The sequence below is a fragment of the Megalobrama amblycephala genome, linkage group LG24, assembly GCF_018812025.1.
Source record: "Megalobrama amblycephala isolate DHTTF-2021 linkage group LG24, ASM1881202v1, whole genome shotgun sequence".
Classification (NCBI taxonomy): domain Eukaryota; kingdom Metazoa; phylum Chordata; class Actinopteri; order Cypriniformes; family Xenocyprididae; genus Megalobrama; species Megalobrama amblycephala.
In genome coordinates this window covers 32,524,227-32,538,507 of record NC_063067.1, presented here as the reverse complement: position 1 = coordinate 32,538,507, position 14,281 = coordinate 32,524,227, and the positions used below count along the sequence as shown (strand labels likewise).

At 38.3% G+C, this 14,281-nt stretch overlaps 1 protein-coding gene across 9 annotated transcripts in view; it reads left to right on the top strand.

Moving 5' to 3' along the window:
* Window positions 1-14,281, top strand: part of si:dkey-178k16.1 (band 4.1-like protein 1) — a 78,503-nt gene that overhangs the window by 49,801 nt on the left and 14,421 nt on the right. For 8 of the 9 annotated variants that reach the window (XR_007182930.1, XM_048177918.1, XM_048177917.1 and 5 more), the window contains exons 7-11: window positions 3,135-3,353; window positions 3,826-3,913; window positions 4,478-4,642; window positions 5,649-5,746; window positions 10,561-10,736. Coding sequence is in view for 8 of the 9 variants with exons in the window: in XM_048177918.1 (XP_048033875.1) it covers window positions 3,135-3,353; window positions 3,826-3,913; window positions 4,478-4,642; window positions 5,649-5,746; window positions 10,561-10,736 (746 nt within the window). In the remaining variant the exon portion in view is untranslated. The remainder of the gene's footprint in view (window positions 1-3,134; window positions 3,354-3,825; window positions 3,914-4,477; window positions 4,643-5,648; window positions 5,747-10,560; window positions 10,737-14,281) is intronic. The other variant, XM_048177916.1, reaches the window with a different exon arrangement.

Genomic DNA, 14,281 nt, shown 5'->3' with positions numbered 1-14,281 from the left:
TGTTCCCGGTCAAAAATGGCCGGCCTATAAAAAATAGCTTATAAATCACTCATTATACCATATTTTCACCCAATCTTGGATTCAATCTTTTGTCAACTTGTTCTCTTTCAATTAGGACTGGTTTTATATTTCTGTTTGCATCTGATTAATCATGGGCCCCATTTATCTGAGAGTAGGCATCTCATTTTTTGAGTAAAAAACAAATAATTTACGAGTAAATTTGGAAATATGAAAAAAAAAAATATGAAAAAAATGGCTACTGTTGATCACACTAGTCTACTCTAATGTTTCACCAGGAATTTTGTTTTGAAACTTTTGTTTTGTAAAAAATATGGCACATAGTCACACTTGTGGTGTTCCCGGTCAAAAATGACCGGCCTATAAAAAATAGCTTATAAATCACTCATTATACCATATTTTCACCCAATCTTGGATTCAATCTTTTTGTCAACTTGTTCTCTTTCAATTAGGACTGGTTTTATATTTCTGTTTGCATCTGATTAATCGTGGGCCTCATTTATCTGAGAGTAGGCATGGTCAAAAATGGTCACAATGGCCGACCATTGAAAGTGAATGGGAGAGACTGAAAATAACAGAACAATTTAGTTTTCAGGAGCATGTTCATTATTTTCATGTACACATATGAGCATATGTGCTTGCAAACATTGAGCCCTTGGACCTGTGCATGTATCGATACATTTATACACACGCTACCCAGACACACACACGTTAAAACACACAATTTTTAAAACAAACTATTTTTTATAGGCCGGTCATTTTTGACCGGGAACACCACAAGTGTGACTATGTGCCATATTTTTTACAAAACAAAAGTTTCAAAACAAAATTCCTGGTGAAACATTAGAGTAGACTAGTGTGATCAACAGTAGCCATTTTTTTCATATATTTTTTTTTTCATATTTCCAAATTTACTCGTAAATTATTTGTTTTTTACTCAAAAAATGAGATGCCTACTCTCAGATAAATGGGGCCCATGATTAATCAGATGCAAACAGAAATATAAAACCAGTCCTAATTGAAAGAGAACAAGTTGACAAAAAGATTGAATCCAAGATTGGGTGAAAATATGGTATAATGAGTGATTTATAAGCTATTTTTTATAGGCCGGCCATTTTTGACCGGGAACACCACAAGTGTGGCTATGTGCCATATTTTTTACAAAACAAAAGTTTCAAAACAAAATTCCTGGTGAAACATTAGAGTAGACTAGTGTGATCAACAGTAGCCATTTTTTTCATTTTTTTTTTTCATATTTCCAAATTTACTCATAAATTATTTGTTTTTTACTCAAAAAATGAGATGCCTACTCTCAGATAAATGAGGCCCACGATTAATCAGATGCAAACAGAAATATAAAACCAGTCCTAATTGAAAGAGAACAAGTTGACAAAAAGATTGAATCCAAGATTGGGTGAAAATATGGTATAATGAGTGATTTATAAGCTATTTTTTATAGGCCGGTCATTTTTGACCGGGAACACCACAAGTGTAACAAGGTAACAAAACCCCCACAAAAAAGTAAGAAAATTTCCAAAAAAATTTTTAGATTTCTTTGTACCCTTTGGGAACAAAGTCACTAAGTTTCAGTCCAAAGCGATAACATTAACTAGTATTTTCGGGAAAAAGAAAATCTTCTCCGGGTCAAATTGACCCGAACACCACATTTAAAAACATTAAAAATCTTAGTGGTTCCAAACTTTTGGACTGTACTGTATATATATATATATATATACTAATAGATACTATAGATATAATATACTACTAATATACTATAATATACTGTTAATATTTTGAATTAGGTGTTATTATTATCTTTTCCACTTTCATTTTTATTTTAGTTAAAATTTGAGTAATTTAGTTGTGTGTTGTTTTTTTTTGTCTATGCAGTTTTTACATTTTTTTATTTCATTTCTAGTTTTAGTTCTTTTAGTACATCAAGTTAAACTAAATGAAAATGAGAAATGTTTCCTTGGCAACTAGACAAAATAAATTTAGTAAGATCAATAAATTAAGAAAAGGCACAATGTGTAAGATTTTTGGATTAAAATATCAAAAATCCATGGACCATGTCCTGCGTTAACCTCTATTTCTGGTTTTATTTTGTAGGAAACCATGGAAACACCAGACATTTTAATATATTTTAATATAACACCAAGACATTTTAATATATATATATATATATATATATATATATATATATATATATATATATATATATATATATATATATCACATTTAATATATATTGTTTTATTAGACAATTGAGCAACTGTTTGGATTCGTTCATTGACAGAAAACGAACCATTGTTATATAGCTCAACACAGCAAGTCTTATTGTTTAAGTCTCGTTTTCTGCGAGTACCATGTTTTACAACTAATATTGGTCTAGCTTACTGCAGTGTGCAACAAGTGTCTCATAGTAGCATCGAGCGAACGCACAGAGTAGCATTATAACAATTTTCAACACACAAATGTGTCTAATATGATAAAACAGCACTGCGTTACCCCACATACACATGACCGGAGAAAGCGAAAGTACTCATCTGCGGCATAATAAAAGCTCCACTGCTCTCGAGATATGCGTCGCGCTCGTCTCTCATTAGCAGTCATTTATGAGCACATGCGTTCCCTGGGATCGAACCCACGATTGGATGATCACGTGATTGCATATTGTTATATATTGCAATGCTCTGCCAACTGATCTACGCGAAACCCGGAATATGACGCAGATAAAAGGGAACAATGCATTAAAATGAAAGTGTCCTGTTGTTGATAGTGGCGCAACTTTAGTAAATGCTCCTATGGGTCGTATTTCAGGGAAATGACAAACGACCTATATAGGCGTATTGGTTGGAGAACATGTTGGATTTCTGCCAAAGTCCCGTTGGTTTTCTTTCCACCGATTGTAGACGTGAAAATAACACCTCCCATGATTCCACGAAATCAAAGCGTCATCAAGTTACACCTTTGTTTTGAATAAGCGACCTCTAGTGGAGAAAATTACATATTGTGCCTTTAAAGTTTATTTTATGTAGCAAAAATGTAATGTGATTTAAATTGATTTAATGACTTTGTTTGTGATTGGATCTTTGCGTGTGTGTTTGTATGGACAGGTATTACTTGTGTCTGCAGCTGAGGGAGGACATACTGTCAGGTCGTTTGCCCTGCTCGTTTGTCACTCATGCTCTGCTGGGCTCATACGCCGTTCAGGCTGAGCTGGGAGACTATGACCCCGAGGAACACGGGCCAGACTACATCAGCGAGTTCCGCTTCGCCCCCAATCAGACCCGTGAGCTGGAGGAGAGGGTGATGGAGCTGCACCGCACCTACAGGTGAGAAGAGAGCTGTAATTACCAGGGCTGTCAATTAATTAAGAATTTTAGTCATATTAATTACATTATATGCTGATTAATTAATTGGATTAATCACATTTATCAGTGTTTGCTGAGCAAGTCCCCCAAATTAAGATAACTTAAAGACATTAAATTACATTATTATGGTAAACGATTAAAGCATTGAATAGACGTTAGTTTGTGTGTGTGTGTGTGTATATATATATATATATATATATATATATATATATATATATATATATATATATATATATACACATTTTATGTAAACAAACTTTTATATTAGATGTGATTTATCATGATTAATCGATTTGACAGCACTCAAATATACACTAAATAATAAATGACACTAAATTAACAGATTAAATTGACAGCATAAGCAATTAAATAGCATATGTTTTTATACTGTTTATTTAATGATGAATTTATCAAAATCATGAACTGTGTCCAGGGGCATGAGTCCCGCTGAGGCCGAGATCAACTTTCTGGAGAACGCCAAGAAACTCTCCATGTATGGTGTAGATCTCCATCATGCTAAGGTATGATGCTGTGATTTATGAAACGGTACTGCTTGAATAGAAGTGTCTGTGTTGTACATGGTACATTATAACTTTATATTTGGTGCATAGGTGATTCTAGTTCCCACAATGTGAAAAGAAAGTGATTTACCAGCCTAACATATTAAACACACACTGGGCCAGAAATTGCAATTGTATTGGTTCTATTACCAAGTGACAAATGAATTTGCATCAAAATACTTTGAATTTTGATTGGAAACACGCCCTTTGCAAGTTGGAAGAAATTGATGTCAAAAAGTGTTTTGCTTAGTGTTTTTTCTCCTGCATTCTGAAAGTAGATATCCTATTTATTTTGGAATCCCAACTCTGCGTGATGATTATATGGTTATTTGTATTTTATTATTTCGGATTTAACAATGCTTTCCCCTGCGGTCCACGACCCTATTAGAACGGACCTGTGATCCAATTTTGCAATTTTACAGGCTCAGACCTCACATGATGAAATCCTATCGACAGTCTGAAACTGAAATGTGACAGAAAACCTAAGCATCTAGATTTGATTTTGTGTGTTCATGTGTTTTAAAGGACTCTGAAGGCATTGACATCATGCTAGGAGTGTGTGCCAGTGGCCTCTTGATCTATCGAGACCGGCTGCGTATCAACCGATTCGCCTGGCCCAAGATCCTCAAAATATCCTACAAGAGAAGCAACTTCTACATCAAAATCCGACCTGGAGAGGTAGAGAAAAAGGTCTTTTGAGATTTTCCAGGTTTTCGCTTGTAGATGCATGTTCAAACATTAGCTAGATAAGGATGCCGTACTTAGACTAATGCTGTGGGCGAGAAAATGGGTGGATAATCTGCATGATGTGGCTTTATTAGAAAAGAATAGGACGTTTTTCGAGTATTTGAAATCACTATTCAGGCTTTCAAATTACCCAGTGCTCTGAAGACTGATGTGGGTGTTCTTCCACCGCTGCGCACAAAAGAAATAAAATATTTCTTAGGCGCATTTCTAATTACGCCACTTAAAAAATGCCTTTAATTATGTCTCGACAAACACTACTTATATTGTTTGAGATTCTGCTCTTTAGTGTTTGCTAGCTTGCTGAGTGTGGAAAGGATGAGGGTTTTAAAACATTAGGCTGAGCTGTGAAAAATTTTTGCCTAGTGGGCACAGAGACAGAGAGAGAAGCAGAAAATGAGTAGAGATGGGGTTAGGAGAGAATTCAATCCGGAGAGAGGGAAGAAAGAAGGCAAAATAAGTCGCAGATGCCTTTATTAACTGTTAAGGATTCGGCAGTGTGCATTTACGGGGTTATTTTCTTTGATTGTCCTCTCACGATGGGATTCTGTCTAGCATAAAAGCATGGCATTTCTTTGACTCTGCCCATTATGTGCGAGGGTCAGATATGAATGCTCGACAATATTTCAATGCCTTTATTCAAGATGCTTCACTGTTCAGCATCTTATCAGCATAACAGGCTCCATTCTGTGGACCTTGAGCTTTAAGATATTAATATTTACTCTCATTCCTATGCAGGTTCTCTGCAGCATTCTTTATAAATTCTGGTTACGTACTGTTTTGATAAATAAAGGCATGCAGAATTGTGCCCTGTCGGTTGATTTGAGCTTTAGCAGCAGACAGATTTTACACCTCGTCAAATCTTCTGTCAAGTAACACGTTACCACTCTGCTTTCCCTTCACACCCCCCACTTCCTCCCCATCACATGCCCACACTCCCCTGCACCCCCAGTACGAGCAGTTTGAGAGCACCATTGGCTTCAAGCTGCCTAACCACCGTGCCTCTAAGCGCTTGTGGAAGGTCTGCATTGAACATCACACATTTTTCAGGTAGGCGCTCACTGTCATATAACCATTGCCACAACACTGGGCACAGTCTTTTTTCTTTTTCTTTTTTTAATGTGAGAATCAGACGTTGGGTCTTGTTTTGTTTCTTTGTACCTTCATTGACAGAGTTGGAGTCTCCACTTAAACATGACTTACCTGACTTGACTTAATTCCCTAGCTAGCGTCAGGCCGGAGCCTACGCTGCTGTGGGTGCCGCAGGATTTCGGACCCCGTTCACTACACGCCTCCATGTATATCGATCAGTGGCCAAGGCCTTGGCATCCATGAGGGTGATGCATTGGTTTCTTAGGTCACTCATTCAACAGACATGTCCAAACCACTGCAGATGACACTTCTGGATGGCCTCTTCAATTGTACACTGGTTGCCACAGTTTTTGGATCCATTCTTTCCGAAGTTGGTCGCAACAGGAGGCATTGCATTTGAAAGACCTCGATCTTGTTTAGTTCCGACTTAAGAACAGTCCAGGTTTCTGATCCATATAAAACGATAGGAATGATCAAAGTTAAATAGAGTCGTATCTTAGTCGCAGTAGTGATGTTGGCCTTCTTACACAAACAGCGAGGCAAACGGCACTGTTGCCTGGCCAATTCGGCTAAGAACTTCAGCGGTCGAGGCGGTCTTCTTTTCTTTGGACCTGTGATCCTAGATACTTGATACTTGAAGTCTTGTACTTGTTCTTCAAGTATCTAAGAAAATAAGTTTTTAATTAAGAACTTAAAGGGTTAGTTCAAGCAAAAATTAAAATTATGTCATTAATGACTCACCCTCATGTCGTTCCAAACCCGTAAGATCTTCGTTCATCTTTGGAACACAGTTTAAGATATTTTAGATTTAGTCCGAGAGCTTTCTGTCCCTCCGTTGAAAATGTAATGTACGGTATACTGTCCATGTCCAGAAAGGTAATAAAAACATCATCAAAGTAGTCCATGTGACATCAGAGGGTTAGTTGTAAGCATCAAAAATACATTTTGGTCCAAAAATAACAAAATCTACGAATTTATTCAGCATTGTCTTCTCTTCCCGAATCCTTTCCATTGAATTGATTCCATTGAATTGATTCCATTGAATCCTTTCATCTGTCGGCGTTGGTAATGCACTTTTACATCGCCGTGGTTGTTTTTGGCGATTAGGACATCCGCGACATTTTGAAGCATCGAAAATACATTTTGGTCCAAAAATAACAAAAACTACGACTTTATTCAGCATTATATTCTCTTCCAGGTCTGTTGTCAATTCACATTCACGACTCCGCTTCTTCTTCTTCTTCTTTCCTGTTTTACGGCGGTTGGCATCCAGCTTATTGGTGCATTACCGCCCCCTTCTGCTCTGGACAGTGAAGCTGATGACGTGTTATCTGGTGCGCCCGAGCTTCGTTTACAGTCTGAGGGAGACGCACGCTGTATTCAAGCTATTCTACATTGTTTGTATTTTGGTATTGCTATATTTTTTAAAATGGTGCATAAGTGTGCATGTCGCGGATGTCCTAATCGCGTCACTGTCCGGAGCAGAAGGGGGTGGTAATGCACCAATAAGCTGGATGCCAACCGCCGTAAAACAGGAAAGAAGAAGAAGAAGCAGCGTCACTGTGGAGTGAAAGCGGATATACAACAGACCCGGAAGAGAAGACAATGCTGAATAAAGTCGTAGTTTTTGTTAGTTTTGGACCAAAATGTATTTTCGATGCTTCAAAACTTCTAACTAACCCACTGATGTCACATGGACTACTTTGATGATGTTTTTATTACCTTTCTGGACATGGCCAGTATACCGTACATACATTTTCAATGGAGGGACAGAAAGCTCTCGGACTAAATCTAAAAGATCTTAATCTGTGTTCCGAAGATGAACGGAGGTCTTACAGGTGTGGAACGACATGAGGATGAGTCATTAATGACACAATTTTCATTTTTGGGTGAACTAACCCTTTAATTCTTAGACCAAGTCTGGATCTAGGGATGTATTGGTCTTGTAGTGTCTGGTCTTGACTCCAACTCTCTACAAGTCTTGTACTTGTTCTTCAAGTATCTAGGATCATTGGTCCAAGAAAAGAAGATCGCCTCGACCGCTGAAGTCCGCCATGCTGGTCCACATTAGAGGTCTACAAAGAAGACCCGAGACCCGAGGACCCGGGACCCGACCCGGGACCCGTACGGGTTCAGGACTATATTTTAAATGGTCAGCCGGGTCCGGGTCGGGTCCTAATCTATTACTTCGGTTCCCGGGTCTGATTAACATTGTGTGTATACCCGAGCCGATTTGATTCGGAGATCACCCGGCCGTGTTGGGAGTCAGTCAGCGCTGTGCGTGTTTTGTAACTTGAAAAGTATGAGCCGGGAAATAAGGTGAAAAAACACGAGTGACCCCAGCCATCAGAAGCAGAGCGGGCGGAGTTAATGCAAGCGAACGGCGATCATCGAGTTTTATTATTCCTATCGTGTGCAACAGTAATGCAAACAAACTTCAAATCTCAAGAACTGCTTGTAGCCTTGCACATTCGCATTTAAATAACATAGCCTATTTCAAATCATTAACAAAATATGAACTATCACACGAATGTTTTCTGTGAGGCTTAAAGCTTGTTTCAGGTTGCTCCAGCTAACGCGCATGTCTCATGCGAGCGCACTTTCTTTCTCCTGTTTTTATAATAACATTATGCCGTCTTGTTATATCTAAAGTTTTGGTCAGACTCGGTTCAGAAAGCACAGAAATGACCGCAAATAAGTAATGCTAACGTCAGCGGCCATGTCACTGAACAAGCAATCGTTATTATAGTTCAAAAGGGCAAACAAAGTTATTTTATTATGTGCGTTAACTCGAGTCTCGAGATACAACGAAATAATGCAAAACTGCAAAGTCGCATTTGTCATCGTGACAGCAAGTGAACTTTTAAAGCTGGAATAATGAGTGGATTAAGCATTTCAATCGGCAAGAGAGGAATAACGGATGAACTTTCTTGGCAAGTGCATCACAGTCAGGTACAAAGGAGAAAGCTATAGCCTACTAATATTAGGTAAGACAACACGTTTTATTTTCGCAACTTGTTTATTGACTTATTAATAGCAATTTGCTGTGGAATAGATGTGCCGATCGGGTCCAGACGGGTCCGGTCGGGTTCGGGTCCAGCTTAGACGGGTCCGGGTAGTACATTTATGGCATTTCTCGGTTCTGCACGGGTTCGGGTCCAACTTTCAAAATAATAGTCGGGCCGGGTCGGTTCCGTGTAGCACATTTACGGGTCTCTTCGGGTTCGGGTATGAATTTTTGGACCCGTGAAGACCTCTAGTCCACATACCCGGGGGTTCGGGTATGTTAGGCCCTGAGCAAGGAGGAGGGTGGTCACTCTGCCGAGGTGACAAGAACTGGGTAACCAGGGAAACTAGGCAAGAAACCAAAGGACTTAAACATGACCTTGGCCAATAGGCCATGACACAACAAACTGACATCAAAGAACTCGTGGTGACGAAAGCGACTGTGTTGTCACCTTGCGACGCATTCATCTGGGTCAAAAATGTTGGGGTTAAACATACCGCAAAAACTACAGTCAACTAGCATGTACTTTTTTATCTCACAATTCTTTTTTTCTCGCAACTGCGAATCTCGCAATTCTGATTTCTTTTCACAGAATTGTGAAACTCGTAATTGCAAGATATAAAGTCCAATTCTGTGGAAAAAAGACTGACTTTTTGCATGTTATAAAGTCAGATTGCGAAATATAAACATGCAAATGTGAGAAAAAAGTAACGCAAAAATAAAAAAATAACATACAATAACAACAATTGCGAACTTTATGATTTTATAATTCGCAATTGCGACTTTATCTCGCAATTCCTACTTTATAACTCACAATTGTGTTTATAGAGAAAAAAGTCAGCATCGTGAGATGTAAACTTGCAGTTGCGAGAAAAAATGTCAGAATTGTGAAATAAAAAGTCGCAATTACCTTTTTTATTTTTTATTCAGTGGTGGAAACAAGCTTCCATACGTACATTGTGCACCTGCTTGAGAGAAAATAATTGCCTATACCAGCAGGGGTCTGTAGTCTTTATTCATCATTCAAAAAGAGAAATTGAAACTAGGACTGTAGATATACATAAGCTCTTACTTACCATTCTGAATATGAATCATGTTGATCACTTGATTCCAGATAGCCATGTCATTATGAATTTTTTTGTGTATCAGAATGCTCAGAGAAAATGATGTAAAAAGGAAAGATTTTAACTATCATTTTTCTTCTCATGCACTGGTTAACAATAAAGTTGAGCAGCCAATCAGAGTTCCTTCTTCTTCACTGACAGTGCAGATGCCATCTGATTCAACATGTTTAATCGGCCTAAAAGCCACAGATGGGGTTCGAAATTGTGTCCGATGTTGTGGAGCACAAAAAGCCTCATTACCTGACTCCCTGGTCTAGGTTTGAAACCTAAGGTTTTGTTCTGGATCTAGGGCTTGGTTAATGGTCTCAGATAAGACCACAGTCTTTTCCCCTTTTTTAATGAATTTTCTTGTTTAATTATAATTTTTAGTTAATTTCCATTTTATTTTTAATCTGGACTTTTTTTCTTTTTAATGTAAAATGGTTGACACTAAAGGAAGAAAATAAGTTTTTAATTAAGAACTTAATTCTTATACCAAGTCTGGATCTAGGGATGGTATTGGTCTTGTAGCATCTGGTCTTGACTCCAACTCTGTTCATTGATGGCACTGGGCTTAATAGACACACAATGTTTAATCCACTCTCATTCTGTCATGTTACATTTGTTTTCTTCTGACATTGTTTCTGGTATTTCTCTTATAGGTTGGTCTCTCCTGAGCCTCCCCCTAAAGGTTTTCTTGTGATTGGCTCGAAGTTCCGCTACAGTGGGCGGACCCAAGCCCAGACTCGCCAGGCCAGTGCTTTGATTGACAGGCCAGCTCCTCAGTTTGAACGATCAATTAGTAGGAGGTACCTGCTGTCCCGCAGCATAGATGGAGGTAAGTATTTCTCTGATACCATGATCATTACAAGATGCATGAATTGCCTAAATCGTACTTGAATTTTCACCTCTCTACTAGTATTGACCTTTCATTTAAGCTACAAATGTTTTACCCACCATTCACATTCCTCTGCTAAAAACAATAATGCTTGTGAAGTGAATCTGTTTTTTGAAGGGAATACTGTGGGGTCTGAAAGTCTGACACCATTAGTTAAAAAAAACATCTTTAATTGCAGTTTTAAGATTTGATACAGACTTTTCATTACAAATGATAAAAATAACAGTTTGAAAAACATTAATTGCAGAAAACATCTTAACGGGGTCATGAACTGCATTTTTTAAATTTTATTTTATAATGTTCTCTTAGGTCCACTTATAATGTTATCAAGATTTTTACATCAAAAAGCATGTTAATTTTTGACCATCTTTTTCGAACACTCCATTTTGATGGGCGTGTCACATTCAAAACTTAGAAGTAAACACCCATTGCTATGATTGAGTAACAGCTTTGCATTAACATAATTTTGAATGTCCGTGCCATTACATGTGTGAAATTGTTTTGAATTCTCCTGATGTTGAAAAATATCTTGTTACATAGTTGAAATATTTGCTTTATAACATACACTCACCTAAAGGATTATTAGGAACACCTGTTCAATTTTTCATTAATGCAATTATCTAATCAACCAATCACATGGCAGTTGCTTCAATGCATTTAGGGGTGTGGTCCTGGTCAAGACAATCTCCTGAACTCCAAACTGAATGTCAGAATGAGGAAAGAAAGATGATTTAAGCAATTTTGAGCGTGGCATGGTGGTTGGTGCCAGACGGGCCGGTCTGAGTATTTCACAATCTGCTCAGTTACTGGGATTTTCACGCACAACCATTTCTAAGGTTTACAAAGAATGGTGTGAAAAGGGAAAAACATCCAGTATGCGGCAGTCCTGTGGGCAAAAATGCCTTGTTGATGCTAGAGGTCAGAGGAGAATAGGGCCGATAGAGCTGATAGAAGAGCAACTTTGACTGAAATAACCACTCGTTACAACCGAGGTATGCAGCAATGCATTTGTGAAACCACAACACGCACGACCTTGAGGCGGATGGGCTACAACAGCAGAAGACCCCACCGGGTACCACTCATCTCCACTACAAATAGGAAAAAGAGGCTACAATTTGCACAAGCTCACCAAAATTGGACAGTTGAAGACTGGAAAAATGTTGCCTGGTCTGATGAGTCTCGATTTCTGTTGAGACATTCAGATGGTAGAGTCAGAATTTGGCGTAAACAGAATGAGAACATGGATCCTTCATGCCTTCTTACCACTGTGCAGGCTGGTGGTGGTGGTGTAATGGTGTGGGGGATGTTTTCTTGGCACACTTTAGGCCCCTTAGTGCCAATTGGGCATCGTTTAAATGCCACGGCCTACCTGAGCATTGTTTCTGACCATGTCCATCCCTTTATGACCACCATGTACCCATCCTCTGATGGCTACTTCCAGCAGGATAATGCACCATGTCACAAAGCTCGAATCATTTCAAATTGGTTTCTTGAACATGACAATGAGTTCACTGTACTAAAATGGCCCCCACAGTCACCAGATCTCAACCCAATAGAGCATCTTTGGGATGTGGTGGAACGGGAGCTTCGTGCCCTGGATGTGCATCCCACAAATCTCCATCAACTGCAAGATGCTATCCTATCAATATGGGCCAACATTTCTAAAGAATGCTTTCAGCACCTTGTTGAATCAATGCCACATAGAATTAAGGCAGTTCTGAAGGTGAAAGGGGGTCAAACACAGTATTAGTATGGTGTTCCTAATAATCCTTTAGGTGAGTGTATGCTTTATAAGTCTTGGCTGTGGCAAATAAAGTTTTAAGTACTTGGTAACAATCTGTAAACGACAAAGCAATAGTGACACATGGTAAAAACACTGTTACTCACACTTGTGTGTTGCGACATTATTGTTGAATCCAATGCAGTTGGCATAATCTTTTATTTTCAAGCGAAACTGTCTTTAAAAACGAGTATGCAGTAAAATGAAAGCGAACAAACGAACAGTGTCTTACTGATGTGGTCTGACTGGGACTCATAAGAATAAAGTTCATCCATGCTTTTTTGATGTTAGGATCACAAGGATGGCAATACAAAGGCTGTGTTTTTCTACAACTTTCCATCTCAAAATGTCTTGTAACCCTTAGAGAAATCTCTATTGTTTTGTGACTGGAATAATCCTGTGTTTGTGCCTGTCTCATATTAACTACTTCATGACATGCGTGAATCGGTGGGAGGAGCTAAAGAGGCAGTGATGTAGAAGTAGGCGCACTATGACATAATGATGCAATAACTATGATGTAATAATGTGACAAAATCTGAAATTAGTCATTTTCTGAGAGATAGATGATCTAGTAGTGCCTCCACATCTAGTGCTTCAATGGAAGGATGAACATGTAAAAGAAAAAGGATGAACAAAACTTTATTTCTAGTTTTAATGTAGATTTGTCATAAATTCTTAAAGGGTTAGTTCACCCAAAAATGAAAATTATGTCATTAATTACTCACCCTCCTGTCGTTCCACACCTGTAAGACCTTCGTTCATCTTCAGAACACAAATTAAGATATTTTTCATAAAATCTGATTGTTCAGTGAGGCCTGCATTGCCAGCAAGACAATTAACACTTTCGATACCCAGAAAGCTACTAAAAACATATTTTAAACAGATCATGTGACTACAGTGGTTCAACCTTAATGTTATGAAGTGACGAGAATACTTTTTGTGTGCCAAAAAAACAAAATAACGACTTTATTCAACAATATCTAGTGATGGGCGATTTTAAAACACTGCTTCATGAAGCTTTACAAATCTTTTGTTTCACATCAGTGGTTCAGAGCACGTATCAAACTGCCAAAGTCACGTGATTTCATTAAATGAGGCTTCGTTACGTGATAAGTGTTTCGAAATTCCAATGGTTTACCACTGGGGGGCGTGACTTTGGCAGTTTGAAACATGCTCTGAACCACTGATTCAAAACAAAAGATTCGTGAAGCTTCATGAAGCAGTGTTTTGAAATCGCCCATCACTAGATATTGTTGAATAAAGTCGTTATTTAGTTTTTTTGATGCACAAAAAGTATTCTCGTCGCTTCATAACAGCAGTTTTAAATACGTCTTTAGTAGCTTTCTGGGTATTGAAAGTGTTAATTGCCTTGCTGGCAGTGCAGGCCTCACTGAGCCATCGGATTTCATGAAAAATATCTTAATTTGTGTTCTGAAGATGAATGAAGGTCTTACGGGTGTGGAACGATATGAGGGCGAGTAATTAATGACATTATTTTAATTTTTGGGTGAACTAACCCTTTAACATGAGGTCACATTTACTGTTGCTCTGCAGAATTTCCAATTATCATTAGAAAATGGCATGATCTGACAATCCACATGCAGATATTGCTCATGCTCAATTTCGTCCACACAAATTGACCCCGTTGATCAACAGAAAGCTGCCTGGTTTGAAACTAACTTCTGTGTGACTTTGTTGTGATCAC